Consider the following 19142-nt stretch of genomic DNA (forward strand, 5'->3'; position numbering starts at 1 on the left):
TTTACCCTAGATTTTCTACCAAATAGTAATTTTATATCCCATTTCATTTATCAAGGCCTCTCAAAATACTGCAAATATTTAACGAATGCAGTATGACTGGAAATATTCTAAATCCAAACCTGACCAAACATTGTCTGATGCTCCAACTACTACATTCCCTTCCTTCCTCTATCCTTTTAATGAATTCATTTATTTATGTCAAATTCTGAAGGGATATTGTTTCAGAGGTTGGCGAGAAAGGTGGAAATTAAGTAAAGTCTTAAAAGATACAGAACAAGGTATATAGTGTGTCCAAATATATTAGCAAATGATCATTGAAACCTCCAAAAAATATTATGGAGTGTGAGAAAATATATATTCTGGCTGGGAAGTTATTAAACATTTTGAATGAGGTGAACAAATAGTTTAGAAGGGAAAAATTTGCCTGATTCCCTCCCTAAAATAAAAATCACTAACAATGTATTTTGCAAAACAGTTTTTCACACAGTCTGACTATAGCAATATAAACACTATTTAATATTATATTTAGTACTAGTCATTTTATAAAGGTGTAGCCTAAAAAGTAAAGTCCTTCAAAGACATCTTTCACTCTAGCATTTTAGAATAAAACATATTAAAGACCTTTGCATATAGCAACATAACATTCTAGTATGATATGGTATGTGAATTTACAACCAGTACACAATACATATTTATAATAAAATGCCAGAAATTAAGGCTAGCCATAAAGTAATTTTTAAAGTTCTGCTTATCAAAAAAGTTACAAAATTTAAATCAAAACATGCATTCTCAATTATATTTTCTGTACTGTCAATTTAAACCGACTGCATTGACAAGCTAAAAGTTCAGCATCCAAGATTTCAACCAACCCCAATTCAAAGTCTACATTTATTTATAATCAGTTCCTTCACATACATCAACATTGTTCCCATGAAGTGAATATTGTATGTGCGCCAGTGTCATGTTTAATGCAAGCTAGCAAAATAAAGTAACTTTTACAAGTTTGGGTACCCAAGATACTAAAAGATCACACCTCAAATGACAGAAAGCAAACATTATTTTACAAATTTAACTTTGGCATACCAATATACAGTTTGTAATACTGTCTTGATATGTCTCAAATTCTGAACCTCCAATGAGTGCACTAAAAGTGCACTTTTTTTAATACAGTTACATTTGCCACCAGCTACATGATAAACATTTCAGATTTTTTCCCACTGCAAATCAGTCAAGTAAATAACCTATAGTACACTTATGAACTTGAAAAATAAAAATCATAACATGTTAATTACTATGTGGCAAAATAAATCCCAAATCTACTCAGATTCTTAAAGTAGTTTGTCTAGATATTTAACTTTAAATCCTTCTAGGAAATAAATTGACTACAACAAAAATTTCAAAACACTTCTATGCAGATCAGATTTCAGCAATTAATTTATAAATATAAGCCACTTCTCTGATGGAGTTTCAAATGAATAGACTTTGGTAAGAACAGAAGGATCCACCTACCAGTCCAACTATGTTAGAGATACAATGTGCAAAGTGCACATTATGTTCTGAAAATACATTCTACAGCTTTTGTTTGTAGAAGTAAACACCTCCAATGTGTAAGGAAAATAATAAACTTTAGCATTTTAAAGTTAGCAGTTTTCACCTTCACATATTTTAGTGCAAAATATCTTAGGGTGAGGACTTATGACAAAAATGGCAGTAGCAGCAAGATTTTTTTTGTTTTTGTTTTTTACAGTAACATCAATGCTAAGAAGGTTTTTTTAATAACAATAAAAGACTATCCTATTGCAAAGATTAATATATTTAAGTGTTTCAGGCACTGGATTAATGAAACTAGCACCCTACTTCATCATGGATTTAAAACATGTAATGGAGGTTTGGTTGCTTTAGTTATGCCAGAGGGTTTTTAAAAAATTTTTTGAAGGCGTTTTCTTAATTATGTTGAGCATAAGACTTTTTTTTAATTCAACAGTAGGTTTTGAAGAAATAATTTCTGCCCTAGATATGAATGACTTGCTCAGTGACACAACTTTTAACCTCTTTACAACACACTTTCAGTTGTGAAATTCTGTGGTGGAGAAATCAGATAGTTAAAGAAAGAAGTAGTAATATTACATCGCTTACGTGATGATTTGTGTAACAGTATCTTTTTTGTGACCTTAATGACTATATCTAATATTTTAGACTTAATGTCAAAATAGTAGGTAACATTTTCTGAGACCAATGTACAAACCCCCCATTTCTTCTTGAAACATCTGAAGGACGACATCACATTACCATTACAGACCAATGTCTGATCTTCTATTTAGTTTTTCTCCCAGACGGGGGAGGAAAGGGGGGGGGACGGGACTTGACAATGACATTGTTGATTGTCTACACTGAAACTTAAAAGCATTGAGGTCCTTTGATGTAGTTTGTAGATTCTACTGTGGCAGAAGCTGAAGATATGAAAATTCCAAATAGGAAAACCTACAGACGTTCCAAGAATTATGATCCAGTGGAATGCAGGCTAGGGATTGGATAGAATTTGGAAATCCGGCTCTGTGTTGAAGGATTAAGGCATTCAGATTCTCCAGTCATTTTAAAGAAAACTTCCTGTTCTTGCAGTTTCCTAGCAAATTCCTCTTCCAGTGTCTTTTTAAAAAAAAAAAAAAAAAAAAAAAGATTAACATAGGTGTATAGGGTGAAGTACAAAGAAAACCACTATACTGATGTATTATTTGCCCAACCTTCACACAACAGACCACAAAAAATTATAAACTAATATCAAACTGAGCACTCGGGGGCTTTATAATCTACTACTTAGCGTGGTCTGCATTTTTAAGCCAGTTTGCCCATAGCTATAGCTATGTTTAATTCTCCAGTATATTTTTTATACATGCACACCTGTTCTAAGAGATGCTAAAAGGTGGATAACTTGCAAGCCTGTCTGCCTCCCTAGCATCCATTGTGGTTTCTAAACAAGGTGACGCACTACTGAATTTTTTGTACACTAGTTTCACTATTTTCCTAGGATGATTTTTTTGTACTGTCCAATTTGTAACTTTTATCTTCTGGACCTGTCTTCTGCTTCTAAACTGTTCTGGGTTACCTTTTTTCTTGGTCTTAGTTTCTCTCTCCATTCCTTCAGTTCTAGGCTATGCTCTTCATCTAACTCTTTTAGTTTCTGAGTTTCATGTTCAACCAGTAGATGACATTTTTCATTCTGAAAATAAAATAGATAATCCTTAAATAAAACTAATTCATATTAGACAATTAACCCATTTGTACACAAACATGTTGACCTAATTATTTTAAAGCAGCTTGCTCTGTATAATGGTGATGGGAATTATTATAAGATAATGCATAGTACTTCACTCTTATCAAGAGCTGATGTTTCCAACAGAACCATTTGTTTTGTGTTATAAAATATGGCCTAATCAGAAATACTGTGAAATGCCTTTCAGGGCATAGAAAATAATGTCACTCACCACTGTACGTGTGTTGTTGGATCATCACTATGCAAAAAGGTAAAAGGCAACAAATCTCAAGACTCAACCATAGGCCCCACTTCAGCAAGGTATTTGTGCACGTGCCTAAATTTAAACAGATGAGCAGTCCCTTCAAAGCAAAAGGTAGTGGGACTATTCACCTGCTTAAACGTAGGCACATGCTTAAGTACCTTGCTGAAGCAAAACTTTAGTTATAAACAGTTGCTAAATACTGTCTGCATCATCAAGGTTGTTATCTGAGGGTTCAACCCTAGCTGAGCTCAGGTTAAGATCTGAAGCACCACCCTTAAGTCATCATCTTGCTCCTGAAGCCATCTGGGACAGCTCAGAGCAGCCTGAGGGCTTCTCTAACTTACACTCAGCTGAAATGGCCCATAGTGGGCTGCTCCTACAGTGGGGGTTCATTGAAGCCCATCAATCCTGTGGCCATGTCCACTTCCACAGGGTGCTGTGAAAGGGAGAGTTGTGCCATCAGCTTCATTGGCTCTATACCACTGGAGGATTTCCCATTGCAAGGGGAATCATGGACTGGTCACTTAACTGTTGCTTTTAAATCTGCCTTATGTCACTGGAGCAGAAGAAAACAGACAATGGGGAACAGGATCTGGTTCGTGGTGTGCAGCTGCTGCTTTTATAACATACATGTCATTAAAGGACCAAAAATTGAGGCCTGTAGGCCTGTATTACTAAAAACTTACAGTAATGCCCCTGAACTTCAGATGTAATCAGTAACCTGTCCTTGCAAGACAGACCTCACTGTATGTACTGCTACAGACCTGATGAGGTACTGACATCACTCCGAGCAACGGAAAATTCAACTAACAGAAGATGGTGCTGTCTACCTCTGGTTTTTAATACTGATTTATCTTTAAAAAAATAATACATTAAAAAGAAATGTTGCCCAAAGAAAGCAGCAGTTACGACAGAGGTTGGTAAGCACTCTAAAAGCTAATAGTCCCTTATGATTCATGTTCTGTGTGTGTGTGTGAATCTATTTATCATTAACTGAGTTACGCATATGAATCAATAGTAAAATATGCTGCACATCCCTTAGAAAGGGATCTCATTAATTTCAATTTGGGTGGGTAATTACATAAAAACACCATTAAAGCATTTTCCTAATCAATAAATACCGAATTTGCTCAGTCAGTTTGTATTGATTGACTCTCCTCATACACTGCTTATTTTATGCCCTATATGTTTAACCTGTAATTGGTGCAGTTCTCTGATGTTTGCTTCACACTGCAACTGAAGGTCCCTCATTTGATTTTCATGTTTTTGATGCTGAGCCAACCTCTCATTTTTCTGCCTCTTTTCTTCTTGAGTGGCAAACTAAAATTAAAAGCAAAGAGTAGGTAATTTACACTGTACCTAATACAGCTATATCTTACAAATGACTCTTGTAGGGTTGTAAAGAATAGAACAGATTTACAATATAACTAGACAGAACATTATAAGACTGAAGTCATCAGTGCAAATTCCTAATACTCACTGCTTGAATTTTCCATTATACCCTTATGCAAGGCATGCTCTTCTTCTCCCCCCCCCCCCCACTTCTTCTTGCATGCCACTTCTCCAGTTTTGTTCAAATCCCTCCTTAAAACTCACTTCTTCCAAGATGCTCCTAAAATATGTCAATTATGATTATTATGGACCCAAACGCAGATAGTGTAAATCAGCAAAGTTCTGTTGACTTTAATGGAGCTAAATGGATTTGCACCAGCTTAGAATTTGGCTGTATATTAAAAAAAATAACTGATCAAAATATGCATAAGCCATAAATGAGTAACCCTTGTTTCCCATCATACACTTTCTTATTCTTTATTAAGTGCACATATTGTGTAAAAATTTAAGTCCCCGAGCCTTCAAAAACTTTTGCACATGCTTAATTTTACACACTCAGTAGTCACACTGACTTCAATAAGATTACTTACTGTATAAAAAGTTAAGCATGTGTTACGTCTTTACAGGATCAAGGCCTAAAATTATATAATATGATCTCCAAGGCAAGAACTATATTTTACTAATACTGCAGAGTGCCTAATAATTTTGGGGACTCTGTAAAAATAATAATAATAAACATAATTCCTATTCAAGAATAAGATATATAAATGATTGCATCAAAAACAGGCTGTCAAAAATCAAAGCAATTTAAATGACTGGTTATATTCAATTGGAGAACTAATCCAATCTGCAGCAGGTATTCCAGCTAACCTTGTAAACTTGCACATGAGTTGGAAATATCAGAAACTATTGGAGCACCCAACAAACTGATCTGTACAAACATTTGAAGAAGGATTAAGGGTAACTGCAAATACTTCTCTTAAACTCAATTGGAAATGGCTGCTCCAGATTGACCCAGTATGTAATACCATGATAAACAATCCAGTCGCCATTTTACAGTGGGATGATTTGAGATATATAGTCACAATTCAGTTGTGGCCATTAAGCCTGCACAGAGGACTGGATGGTACTCCCTTTGAAACTCATTAAAATCATATTTCAAAAGTTGTCAGTGAAAGTGAATACTAAGCAAGACAAAGTTCATAACATCTCACAGCCAAATGTACTTCCTGCACAAAATTTCAAGTCTTTGATCACTTGTGACATAAAAGACTGACATGGGACAGTCATGTAGCAGTACAGAATAATACCTGTAGGCCTCCAAACTGGTCCCTTTTAAAATAAAACTGAATACATATAACTATACTTTAAAATATCTGAAGTGCTTGAGTCGAGTGAAGTTTTGAACTACAGATGTTATGTTTGTCAGTCACCTGTTTAATCTTCTCACGATCCTGTTCTGGAGTGCCTGATGAATTAATTCTTAAACTTTTCTTAAACATAGCCATTCGAGTCTTTGCTTCACTTCGCTGAATTTTGGGCAGTCTTGCTCTTTCCTGAGTTTGCCTGTTCTTTAACTCCTCAATAAGCCGTTGATTATATCTTTGCATCTGTTCTGTTTCCTAAAAAGGATTTTGAACAAAAAGATTGTTTTATAATATTGCTATATGACTAATATAATATGTTTAAACACTTAGGCCCAAATTCAGCAAAGCACTTAAGCATATGCTTAAGTCCATCCCTTTTCTACAGGGGCCTCATCCAAAGCCCAGCGAAGCCAATGAGTGTCTGTCCATTGATTCCAAAAGGCTTTAGACGAGGTCCCAATCCACTTAAATCAAGCATATGCTCAAGTTCTTTGCTGAATATGGACAGACTGAAAGACATGCTTATAGTATCTTGCTGAATTTGGAGCCTGATAAGGACACTGAAATTAAATATTCTTATATAAAACCTCTTTACCTATGTTAAAAATATCTTCGATTATTAAAACTGAATAACTTTAAGTGTAATTACTCTGCACTTATACCAGTGCAATGTAGCTCAGAATATGTCAATATCATTTTAAGGTTCTCTTGTATTAACACAATGCTGGAGTGATTGGACACTGCAGGGAACTATTTTTTTAAAGCACCTGATTCTATTGGAATAAAACAACATTAACAACAAAAACCCACTAATGGAAATATTTCTATTGATCTGGATTTTTAAAAGCTTTTTTAAAAACAAACTTTTGTGCTAAATTTGACATAAGAAGTATCCCTTTAAGTCAGAAAATGATCCCATTACTTTAGGGGCCTGATACTACAAATGATTATGCACATAGATGGGACTAGTAAATATATACTTTTGCAAGATAAGGTTCTATATTTGTAATCCTGCTCCTTTTTACGCTCCCCAATTGTTTACTGCTTTCACTTGTTTCCTCTGGTCTTAAAGTTAGATAGCAAGAAAGTAGCTATATAAATTGCATGAACTAAGTTGTTATATATAAGTATACTAGTAGTATAGATCACAAGACACTGTAATAAGCCACTGATGGTTGTAATATATATAAAGGAAAGTGAAACTCAGCACTGACTTTTTCATGCCTCTTAAGCAGCTGGTGTCTCTGCATGAAATACTGATCTTTGAGTTGCTGTTTAAGAAGCTGGTGTTTTTCCTGTAAATGTCGCTCTTCCAGCTCCCAGATTGCAGCTTCACGAGCTGGAGGAGGAGGAGGATTGTTTCAGAAAGTACTGAATAATGTTTTCTAATCTACACATATATGTTTAAAATTACAGGGATATTTTAATTCAAAAGAAATGATAAAAACACATTTTAAGAAGTCATTAATTCAGATATATACCACACCAACGGTATTTAACAAAATGATCAATAGTTATCATTTTAATGAAGGAATAATCCAAACAAAAGCATTCCATGGAAATATGGAGTAAATTATTTTCTTTATACAATTATAAGCAAAATTAAAAATTGTGACCAAAAGTGTGCAAATAGCCAAATAGGTTTGGCTAAGTCAGAAAAGGCAAGATATATCTCAAAAAAATTTTTAACAGGTTACTTTTCCACTAGCAGAACAAAGATATTTTCAATATAATACTGTTTCATATTGAAGATATGTTTTTAATTACAGTTTCCATTTTAACTCTGGATGTCCTTGATTTTATAGATTTAAGTCAGAGTTTTACTATTTCTCTAACAGTTTCTTTGAGATGACAAGTTGCATATAAAACAGAAGAAAATCTAGTTTTAAACGAGAAATGTAATGATGGATACCTCTCATAAGCTGCTGCTTGTTATTCAGGCAATCTCGCTCAATATTGGCCAGCTCTGTTTTTTGCTGCTGGATGATTTTCTTTAGAGATGCATCCAATTCCTGTTGCTGCTTTTGCACAAATTCTTGCTCCTATTAAATCCAATGAAAACAGATTAAGTTGCTGTACTTCTGTTGTACATAAATTAAATTAGCTACTGGCCTGATAGTTGGGGAAAACAGCAATTCAAGAGGTAAAAACTTAAAACCTTTTATTCCCTGGCCCAGCAGGAGCTGCAGCTGTTGCTCAAATAATGTGTCAACACCACGGAGAGGCGGCTTTATTATACCACTCTGGGGGTTCCTCCTGCCCAACGTAGGTGGGAATCTTATGAGAAGGTGGCCTGGGCTCCTGATCTGAGTTGGGTAATGGTACTGTCATGCAAGACACATGGAAGGGCTGGTCTTAAGCCCTATTAATAAGGAGCAATCCTCCAAGGGAAGAATTTAAAGAGGAAAAAAACATGCAGCTTATGTAACTGTGAGATCAATGTTTGAAGATCCCTCATACCTAGACTCTAGGTTTTTCAAGTGTCCCATAATAAGACCAGACATGATGGCAACTGCATAGGTTTGAAGAAGTAGCCAATAAAGAAAAACCAACCATGTGCTAAAAACTGAACCCACGTTCACTCAAAGCCAAGTACAATCATTATTTTGTTAGCTACTATTTGTTGGGCAATGTGTAGAATTAACAAGCTTTCATAAACTAATAGAAACTATCTGCACATAACTTATTCAAATAACTTTTAAATAAAATAATTAATTTGCATATGTGTATATTTATTTATATCACTGGGGAATAAAAACTGAAAGTCACATTGACATAGGCTCCAGTCCTGCAATTTGGTCCATGTGAGTAGAGCCCTGCATGGAGCACAACTCCCTAATGGGATTTCATGCAGGTGCAGAGGTCCTCCCATGCAGAACAAGTTGCAGGACTAGGAACCTAATTTGTAGAAATAACAAAAATGTTTATTTGCAAAGCTGAAGGTCCCCCACCCACAATGCACATACAGAAAAGACCTAGAAAAACTCACTCATACACTCTTTACTATAACTGTCTTCATTTGTGTGGGATTATTAGGCAAAGGCTATTTAGCTTTGCATGGCCAGGTCTAACTTATTTAGTCAAAATAAAACAGACATTACAGTTCACTATCACCTATCCACACTCTACAACTGACTCAACATTTTTTATGTATCTACACACACATGCGAGCATGCACACACACCTTTGCCTTACAAGATATGACAAAAAGTTTTATGTAAAATATGCTATACATTGTGCCTACTTTCCAAAATAAGAAAAAGTATTTTAAAAATGGATCTCTGCTGGTTATATGGAAAGGGCCATAACCACAGCATAATCGGCATTTTCAGTGGAACACAAAAAAGAACATAAGGAGAATACATACTCAGTATTGCGTTAATTTTGCCTTTAAAGTTATAAAACAGATTTTCAATAAAGTGTTTCCAAACTTGTTTGTGAAAGTGTCTTAGTAAAGTTCTGAGTTCAATAACTTAATTAAAAGTTCTGAGTCACTCATATTTTTGCTGTTGAAAGTTACCTTTACAAAGTGTATATTATTTTAAGCATAGACCATATGAAAAGCAATAAGCAATCTTTTTGCATTGTGAATTGGAAGTGTCCTTGTTTTAGCGCTCATTAATTCAGAAAATTGACATTCACTGTTTAGGGGTTATCAAAGAAGCTTTTTTGCTGCAGTAGTCTAATAAGCTTGATTATTTTTTCTGCACGTGCAATATACAAAATAGATTAAAGGCCTGATTCAGCAAAGCATCTAATAATGAAGATTCCTTCCTTTCTTTTGTAACCATTTTACACTAAGAAGCATGAGATTCAATCCTTGTTACATTCGTATACAACTCTACATAGTGAGAGTGGGGATAGTGGTTCAACATCTGATTAGATCTCAACTAATCAATTCCCTGCCACTGCAGGAGTCTCAGGTATTGGTGGCACCTTAGTCTCGCCTGTTCTCTGCCTGTGGCACACAGTTGCGTAGTCCTAAAGACTAATTAGCTGTGGTCTAACTAAGACACTGGGTTCCACATGGGGTATCTGTGTGGAATTTAGTGGCCTGTGATATACAGGAGGTCAGACTAGACAGTATAATGGTCCCTTCAGGCTTTAAACTCTATGAAAATGTAAGAGAAGACCAGCTTCTCCAGAACAATGCCGTGGAAAGGCTGAATGGATAAAGGACCGTAGTTAGCAAACGAATAGTGAGAGGGTTAAAGCAGACATTTCTAGTACGAGGGATAAAGAGCCAGTATATGGTCAATGGAAAGGTTGCTGACAGCTGTGTTGCAAAGCCAGGAGCATTTGTTCTCATACAGGAAGAAATGAGGTTGAAGATTATTTCTAGGGAAGAGAGAGGATGGGAAGACTGCTGGGATGCAGATGGATCAAGGTCAAATGACAGACCTTGGGTTGAAGCGGCAGTAATAACATTTTATCTTATTGATCTTTTAAGATAAATGTAGCAAAATTCCCACAGAGCTCAATGAAGAAGAGATGTGAAATCTGGAATTAACCGTCTGTTACAGGCACACTTGATAATGACTGATGAGAGAATTGTGATTTTTTTCCCCTCTCCCCAGAAGTTCAGAGAATATTAAGTAAGGCTTGTGTATGTCCCATTGGACAATGAGTTGCAATTTGCACAATCAACTCTCCAGGGTCAGACAGATACACTGGAGTGGGTACACTTGGAGGTTACTGTGGTACAATGGGCTGTGGAGAAGGTGGTATAAAATTGGAATCGGAGTAAGTGGTGAACATCTGAAAGAATGATAGTTACGGGTATTAGCAGTGGGGTCAGGTCAGTGAAACATGTTAAACAGAATAATGGAATGATGAGAAACACGGTTTTATAGGTATGTGATCATGATCAGAAAAGCAATTATGGTTAATAGACTTTCCTCACTCATACACTTACATATCAGTTCTGATCTATTTATATTGTAAATCAAAATAAGAGGGTTTTTTAAACTGCTAGCACAGCAAGCTAAGCCAGGTATTTGAAAAAGCAAGCTCTGTCCTTTCAGCTTCATACATCAGTCCCAAACCTCACACGCAATAAAGATTGTGTATTGTCTGCCTCCTAACCAAGGTGCCAGTGAAGTTGTTCTCCACAATCCTTATCACATCACACGCAATAAAGACTGGAGAGAAAAACTTCACTAGCAACTTCGTTGGCTAGTGTACGAAGCAGACCACAATATAATTTGCTCCTTAGCAGCAGTTACATTAGCTCTTTGGTGATGACAATAGTAAGTTTTTGTCCTATGATTTGACAGGCAAATGAAAAAAAAAATTCCCTCTCCACCCCCCCGAAAGTAAAAGTTTCACTGCACACACAGCTTATAATTTAGTCACTGCATTCAATTTCTCACAGGTGCTGAAATGATAAAATCATTAAATTGTTGGCTTCTTCTGTTTGAGAGAAAATTCACGTTTCATCCAGAGTTAATCATTGCATCAGTTTGAACTTTTAAACTGTACAGTTTTACAAATTTGCACTCCTCAGTATTTGAGACAATGAAATTTATCAGCACATATGAGCCAAAGAAAAAAAAATAGGAGAAAAAACACAGTTGAAAAAATTAGGGAAATAAACCCTTCTTAGTATTTTGGGACTTACATCCTGCATTTGTGCATTGAAGAGTGTACACGAAGACAATTGAAAAGATTGAATCATAACTTGAGCAATGCCCTGTGGATCAGAATACAATATACTTCCCAGGTCAAAATGTAAACAAAAAAAAATCCTCTCTTTCAAAGATAAACTACTACATATCAGCCATGAGAGTATGAAGATTCCAAGGCTCATTGCTTAAGCAAACAGTCATTTACAGTAGAAACGGTACTTGTACGCAACTGATCTGTCTGTTTACAGATTTAAAATCAAATCAGATGTTCTTATGCTTAAAGCACTTTTTGGTGACATGAAATGAGGATCTTGCAACTTAATCATGAATATCCTATTATTTATCAAAGCTTTTGCTATAGTGGAAACACGTTATTTCACTGATAGAAGTATGACAACTTGCTGTTCTAAAACTCTATTTACTATGAAGTTTGCTGAAGTGTACACCCATCTTTCTTTCAAGCTGTAAAACAAAGTTTTCAACCCATCATGCCCATAAAAAGGTTGCATCTACTCCTCAAAGGCCTGGTCTACACTGCAGCCAGCAGTCGATGGGAGATACACAAACTACATAATGTAGCTTGTATATCTCCTGTTGACTTACGTTGCCATAGAACAGCGTCTCCACTGCGCTGCGTCAATGGGAGACACCCTCCGGTTGATGCAGCCTAACTCCTTTTGGGAGGGTGGATTAATGGTGTTGACTAGAGAGTGCTTCCGGGATCAATTGAGTGGGTGTCCACAACCCGTTCAATCGATCCCGCTGCATCGATCCATGCAGCCACAGCAGTGTAGACATACCAAAGTCAAATCACAATGAAGATAGTCCAATCACATCATTACCTTTTCCACTCCAGCAAACAACAATTAAACCTTTAGGACAACCCCACTTCAGTTATTCAACCCAAAACCTTTCTTGTGATATATATGTTGGCTAGAGATACAATAGCACATTCAAAACCTTACAAAGAAAGAACCCATTTAATATTATTTTGTCTTTTTTTCAGCTCTGTCAGTTAATATCAGTAAGGTGCAAGCTGTGGAATTCTATTTGCAACCTTACAAAGTTTTCATACAACTACGCTTCACTTCGGTATTTAATTAAGCTCAGTTTACTTTAAAAGCTCTTCTGTCATGAACAATATTCCTTCATTTTACACTTTCTATATACTTATCATCCTTCTTTATGCTTAATATTCTGAAAATATTTGACATTCTACCCTAACATTCATAATTATGCAGACACACAAGATACTTACCAGCTGAAAAGGCAGTAATGAGTTTTTCCTGGATGTATAAAGATATTTTTCTAATTTGAATACAGAATCCTGAATCTTAAGTTTGTTAAATATATTAATATAAATGTGCATATCATTGTTTATATACATTGTACTCTATGGAAAGGGTTATGGAAACATTTGAGGGAGCAGAGCAAATGTCAAGGGTTAGAAGTTAAATTTCAAAGTCACTCTCTAAAAAAGAAAGTGAAATGATTAAGTTGGGTGACTAATGCGCTTTTTGGATTTTAGTAGCATGAAGCTGCTGCTGTTACCTGAGCATGCTGGGTTTGTGCAAGCTCCTCTTTCTTGCGTTTCATGAGCTCTTTTCTCAGCTCTTTTGGTGCTTTCTCCACTTCATTTAAAACCTACAGTGTATAAGCATGCAGAAGGTGGGGAAAATAACATTTTTTTCTCCACAGCAAGCATTTGTTGTGAAAATGAGAGGTGTAGGACAAGCACTCAGGTACTGGAAAGCATGCATTCCTTAAATGGCAGAGGTGTTAGTTTGATGAAAAAGGAAAAGATAGTGTGCGTTCTCTGTGCAAGTTTAAGTGCAGCCTAGAAAGGAGCCATAGACCAGTTTGATTTTACATGCAAATGTTAATGAACTGCTCTCAGAATCAGCAATCCTTTCCTATGGATTACTTTTATCTCATTCGTGTGTTTTCATGCAATAACTTAAACAGCCATTGATTAAGAAGGCCACTTGCAACAGTAGTGGTCTGTTTAAATAGTACAGGAAACTTTTTACAAAATATTTTTATCCCCCGAGTAACAACTCTGAAATGAATGGAAGTGTAGAGGAACTTCCACTGAAAAACAGCTCTTATTGACATTGTATCAATTTGGATACCAGACAATGTCATTACTATATTCTCAACTACAAATGACACTTCCATAGTATGTTTTAAACTATAAAAGAGGCACACAAGCACACCAAAGATAAAATGGCCGTAAGTATTCAGTTTTTAAAAATAAACCTTTAAAAACCTTTAAGACAACAACCAGCACCATTCTTAAAAATTTTTGCATTACAGTTAGGCTGACACTGTATAAAATTTGTTTCAGCATGGTGCACTTTAAAACGGAGAGTTAAACTCTAAATATTATCTGATAAATCAACTTGCTAAGAATATGATAATTTGCTGATTTTGTTTAATGTAGATTAAATATTGCCATTTTTTAACATTGCATACTTTCCATATTCTCCAATATAACATGTTAGAACTCCAGCTGCATTTTTCTCCAAACTGCAAATCTCCTCACTGAACTATAAATAAAAAAGTATGCATCCAAGAACAAATGACTATTTGTTTAATAGTAGAAGCACCATCAGAAATCAGAGTTCAAATCACCACATGCTATTCTTGCTTCCAAGAAAGTACTTATTTTAGATCAGTATAGAGCACTAAGTTCCACCAGCTTCCCCATATAAGACCCAATCACCAATAAAGAGAGACTCAAATATGCAAGAAATTCAGCAAAAGAGAAAAAATGATTAATACATACCAGTGTTCAAAAAATAAGTAAAATTTATATTTTTCTAAACACTTATATACTATAGGGTCCTTCTGCATAGAAGCTCTGATAGTAACCACAGATTTTTAGAGCAAGGAATATGAATCTAATAATTACTCTTATTCTTGCATAAATTATATTCACTTATACACAGAATAATAACCATGCAATTGGTTTAAAAATGAAATACTGCCTTCATATGCAAAAATTACACATACATACTTCTCTTTCTCATGCGCTAACATAAGCAAATTAACAATGTAGGCTTTCAGCATCATCCTTCACTCGTTTCATTATATAGCTTAGATCTGCAATTAGTCATAAAACTTTTTGGCTGTCAACTTTTTTTTCCAATTGAGTTAAAAATCAGAAGAGACAACTTCTGCTATGGTTATATCTTTTACAGACAAAATATAAAGCACAAAAAGATATGGACTTAATGAACAAACAGACATGTACAGTAGGTATGACTCAACAGTTACCAAAGTTGTGTAGTTACTGTTTTTGAAATTCTAACATTACAGATATAAGGAAATTTGACTTTTTTGTTTTTCTTTTGTGGAATGCTCTCAAATTTTAGATCAAACAAAATTAAAACGTATTAATTTTAAAGATTATATGAAAGATACAAATGTACTAATCTGTCTGACTTTTGTGGAACTAAATATTTCAGTGGTCTCTTAGCTATTTTGTATACAATAAAACAAACAAACAAACAATAGCTGTGAATGGCCCCTAGAGTCGTCATGGCAGGGGCTTAAGGAATCCAGCCATGCTCACTTCTGGCATTGCCCCCTCTCCACCCCCTCCCCCCCACCTTTGTAAATTATCAATGAGTCTCACCTCTTTTTTTCTGTTTTTCAACATGTTCTGGAATTTGGATAATTCCTTCTCCTGTTCCGCTTTGATGCGTTTTGCTTCATCTCGTAAACGATTTGTGTGTTCCTGTTCCAACCGTTCTATTGTCTGTTTCTGCTGCTTTTCTAGATTTTCAATCTCTTGATCATACTGCCGCTTTTTACTCTGTAAAATAATTCCTTTTAATCTGATATTTTTCTAGGAAGCTAAATTCTGAGAGTTGAGAGAGAGAGAGAGAAAGAGTTCTGCTGAACTGTCCAGTCAAAGCAATGATGTTTGCTCAGCTTAGGTAGGGAACTCCAAATTGTGGTATATCAAATTTTGAATGTGATGATTGTGAAAGAACATGAATAGAGCATGCCTTTCCAGTGCTAAAAATGCCTGGAGCCCACCTGTGTTATGAATCTTTATGCATTACACAAGAGACACCATTTGCTATATACATTTTACATTTATACCTCTGGAGCTGAATTACCAGAGTCTAAAAATACAGTCCTCTAAAACCTGAGTTAACAGATACCATCCTTAGCTAATAATTATATATTCCTTATCTTCAGACAGCCACTAGAGGCAACATTTCTCAAATCATACAAAAAGCCAGTACGTTATGCTGGAAATAATTTGTCTCTAAGTGCATAAAATGAGAGAGAGAAGATAGGAAGCATAGCCCAGAATATTTATCAGCTCCAGGTCAAAACACCTTCTGTGTCCAGCAGGGGGCCTGTGCTATCTATCTTACTGTAGGTATTAATAAGGTGCTTATTACCTTAGCCTATGACCTGTTATGTAGGAGGCAGAAGGAGTAGTTGCTTATCTTCTTAAGGAAGCTGATGCTTGTGGGGGTGGGGGAAGTTGCCAGTGAGAAAGAGAATCCTTTTTGGACCTTTTGTTCTTGCTGCCTGCATGTCTACATTGATGTGTTGTAAAAGAAGATTTAGATCAGTTCCTGGAGGGTCCCAAAGAAGAGGATCTTTTGGGAGATTAAAGGCAGTGCATTCAGAGGAGGTAGGATTTGCTAGGTATTCCCTGAAGATAGGCTTTCTACCTTACTGGTCCTCCCCTGAGATACCTCACAACTAGCTCTTTCCACACAATTCAAGCAATTCAATTTTTGGTCATGTGAGGACTTAGCATTACCAGCAAGTCCAGGCCGGTAAAGCTCCTCTAGAGCCTATCCTGCTGCTCTCCTGAAAAGGCTAACTGGCTGCCAGGGAGAGCTTGCACACACTTGGGGCCTCTAGTGCATGTTGCAGAGACAGCTGTACATTAGCTAATATCTCTGGCCTAGTCTTTTTTGTTAAGCCTAGACTAACTATACATCTGGCAAAGGAAATGTTCCTCCACTTGCTAGAGACAAAACCAAATGAAATCTGTGAATGAACAAACCAATTAATGGAGTGGGGATAACATCCTTCCAAAAACTGGTTTTATTACTGTCCCCGGGCTAGTAGGCATTATTTCCAAGAATTTTGATTAGTACAGGAGTTCAACAAGACTCTGTCAAAATCTCATTAAGTAGAGACTGAACTACAGAACAGTAACCTCAGCAAGAAAAGCCTATGTTGTTGCTACCCACATTCATCTACTCCACCAATATGGCATCTTTTAAGAGCACTAAATTCTCTCAACAAAAAGCTGTCTTATATCATGTAGGTGCAAAAAAATCAAACTTACCGTCATTTCCTGTTCAAAGCGTCTGAACATCTGTTCTCGTTGTTGTAGGAGTTTATTACTGAGCTGCTGTTGAGCTCTCTGCTCTTCTTTTTGAAGAAGTCTTAGCTCTCGCAGCTCTTGACGTCTGATAATAAGTAATGTTGTAGTGTTGGTGGAGCAAAAGAAGAGAGGAAGTGAATGAAGATAAAATAGTTTTAAAAAATAAGCAATTTGGCTTCAATAATACCAGTTTTAAAAAAACAACGTAAGATTAGACTTGGATTTTTGTATTAGTCTTTTAAAATAAACAGTATTTCTTTTTGGTAACAAAAATCTAAATTTAATCCCAATGCACTATAAAAATAAACCATAGACTGCTCTCACATCAATTAAAGATTCCTCCTATGTTATTCAGGAAGGAAAAGAAATACCAAAAGTCTCCAAAATCATTTAGAGATTTTTACTCACCGAAGAAATCTCAATTCTTCACTTTTTGAATCATTTTCAGTAACTATTTTTGAAGTGGTCACACTCACTTCTACTCCATCAACAATAAATTTACGAGTTTTCTTTAAGGTTTTCTTGTGTCTTCTAGTTTCCTGAACAAAAAATGTTGTTGTTCTGTGTTCAACTAAGTTATAACACTTGTTTACATCTGATAAATTAAATTACTGAGTTTCTAAATAGAGAACTATGGTATACGATACAGCAAGAGTAAATTGTCATCAAGTTACAAGAGTAGAACTTGAAAAATCCTCATCAGTGCCAAGAAGTAAACTTTTCTTAGCCAGTAAAGGGGATGAAGTAAGTCATTATTTCCCATAAATTAAGTTGCCACTTATCTAGACTATATTTTTAATCTTTCAGTGTAAACTGATGCAATGTTATCTTCCTGAGTCTGAAGACAGTTCTGTTGCCTCTGTTTTTGCCCATTGCTTTCCCTTGAATTCATCAAGACTAGACATTTTCACAGATGTCCCAAGATTCTGAAAAGTGGCAATGAAACTGAATAAATACTTGCTGATTTCACCCTACCACTTCTGCCTGTGAAAACTATCAGCAAAAACAGAAGCAAGTAATGGGGAAAAAGAGGACCCAAAATGGAGGTTGGGAGAGGAGTAAAATAGCAGAGCCCTTCCTGATAACAGGTTGGGGTAGAGCAGGAGGCTCCTGAGAGGATGAGGAGAGCAAACTTATCCCTTAATCAGCAATGGGAGAGGGTTTCACATTTGCCAGACACCTACAAGCCAGAGGTGGATATGAAAGAAGGAGCTCAAGAGCAGTATACATGGACAACACCTCTAGTAGGAATCCTAAGACTGTCCCCTTCTCAGTTACTGGCAGTAGCACCGGGGGAGGGTATGCAAGAGGGGGGGACAGGAAATCTCCACATGGTATGCCTCTAGACCTCAGTGGCAGCTCCCATCATTGTCCATAGGTTTAGTCCTCTGGCTACTAGGTGTCTGGTAAATTTTTCAAGCTCTGTTCAACAACAGACCAGTTTCTAACGTAAATCGGTGAGTTGAGCAAATGTCAAGTATTACTGCAAAATTCCACTTCTTGGCAGTGCTTCATTAACTTTCAGATTTTATTTAATCTATTTAATCCTCCTTTCAATTCAGCAACACCTCATGACTTTATTACACTTTACTACACAGTACCAAAATAATGACTTTGTTACAATAAAAGGGAGTAGTTATCTCTCAGAACTATTGGTTTTCATCACTGATATTTTATTTCAGTAGCACAGAAAGGTCCCAATTGAAGTTGAGTCCTCATCATACTAGGCACTATAAAAACACACTAAGGCCTGGCCTATACACAGTTTTTGTACTGGTATAACTCTGTAGGTTAAAGGTGTGAATTTTATTTTTTTAGCCAATACCATGGATGCTGTTATACTGGTATAAATGTTTCTCTTTCTGAATGGGGATGAGATATATCGGTATAAGCACAGTTATATTGGTATAACTGCATTCATACCAGTATAGGC

The 19142-nt window shown here is 35.9% G+C and overlaps 1 protein-coding gene across 3 annotated transcripts in view; it reads right to left on the reverse strand.

The window, feature by feature from the left end:
• Window positions 1-874: 874 nt before the first annotated feature.
• The window catches only part of SLK (STE20 like kinase), a 56561-nt gene continuing 38293 nt past the window's right edge, over window positions 875-19142 (reverse strand). For 2 of the 3 annotated variants that reach the window (XM_067536987.1, XM_067536989.1), the window contains exons 10-19: window positions 17618-17748; window positions 17171-17294; window positions 15482-15661; window positions 13393-13485; window positions 8127-8256; window positions 7429-7553; window positions 6281-6469; window positions 4710-4835; window positions 3104-3217; window positions 875-2646 (exon numbers count right to left, since the gene is read on the reverse strand). In XM_067536987.1, the coding sequence (XP_067393088.1) occupies window positions 2500-2646; window positions 3104-3217; window positions 4710-4835; window positions 6281-6469; window positions 7429-7553; window positions 8127-8256; window positions 13393-13485; window positions 15482-15661; window positions 17171-17294; window positions 17618-17748 (1359 nt within the window). In that variant the 3' untranslated portion in view covers window positions 875-2499. The remainder of the gene's footprint in view (window positions 2647-3103; window positions 3218-4709; window positions 4836-6280; window positions 6470-7428; window positions 7554-8126; window positions 8257-13392; window positions 13486-15481; window positions 15662-17170; window positions 17295-17617; window positions 17749-19142) is intronic. The other variant, XM_067536988.1, reaches the window with a different exon arrangement.

This window comes from Emydura macquarii, unplaced genomic scaffold, assembly GCF_026122565.2.
Source record: "Emydura macquarii macquarii isolate MOO-44397 ecotype Brisbane River unplaced genomic scaffold, CSIRO-AGI_Emac_v2 contig_3692, whole genome shotgun sequence".
In the NCBI taxonomy this organism is placed as follows: domain Eukaryota; kingdom Metazoa; phylum Chordata; order Testudines; family Chelidae; genus Emydura; species Emydura macquarii.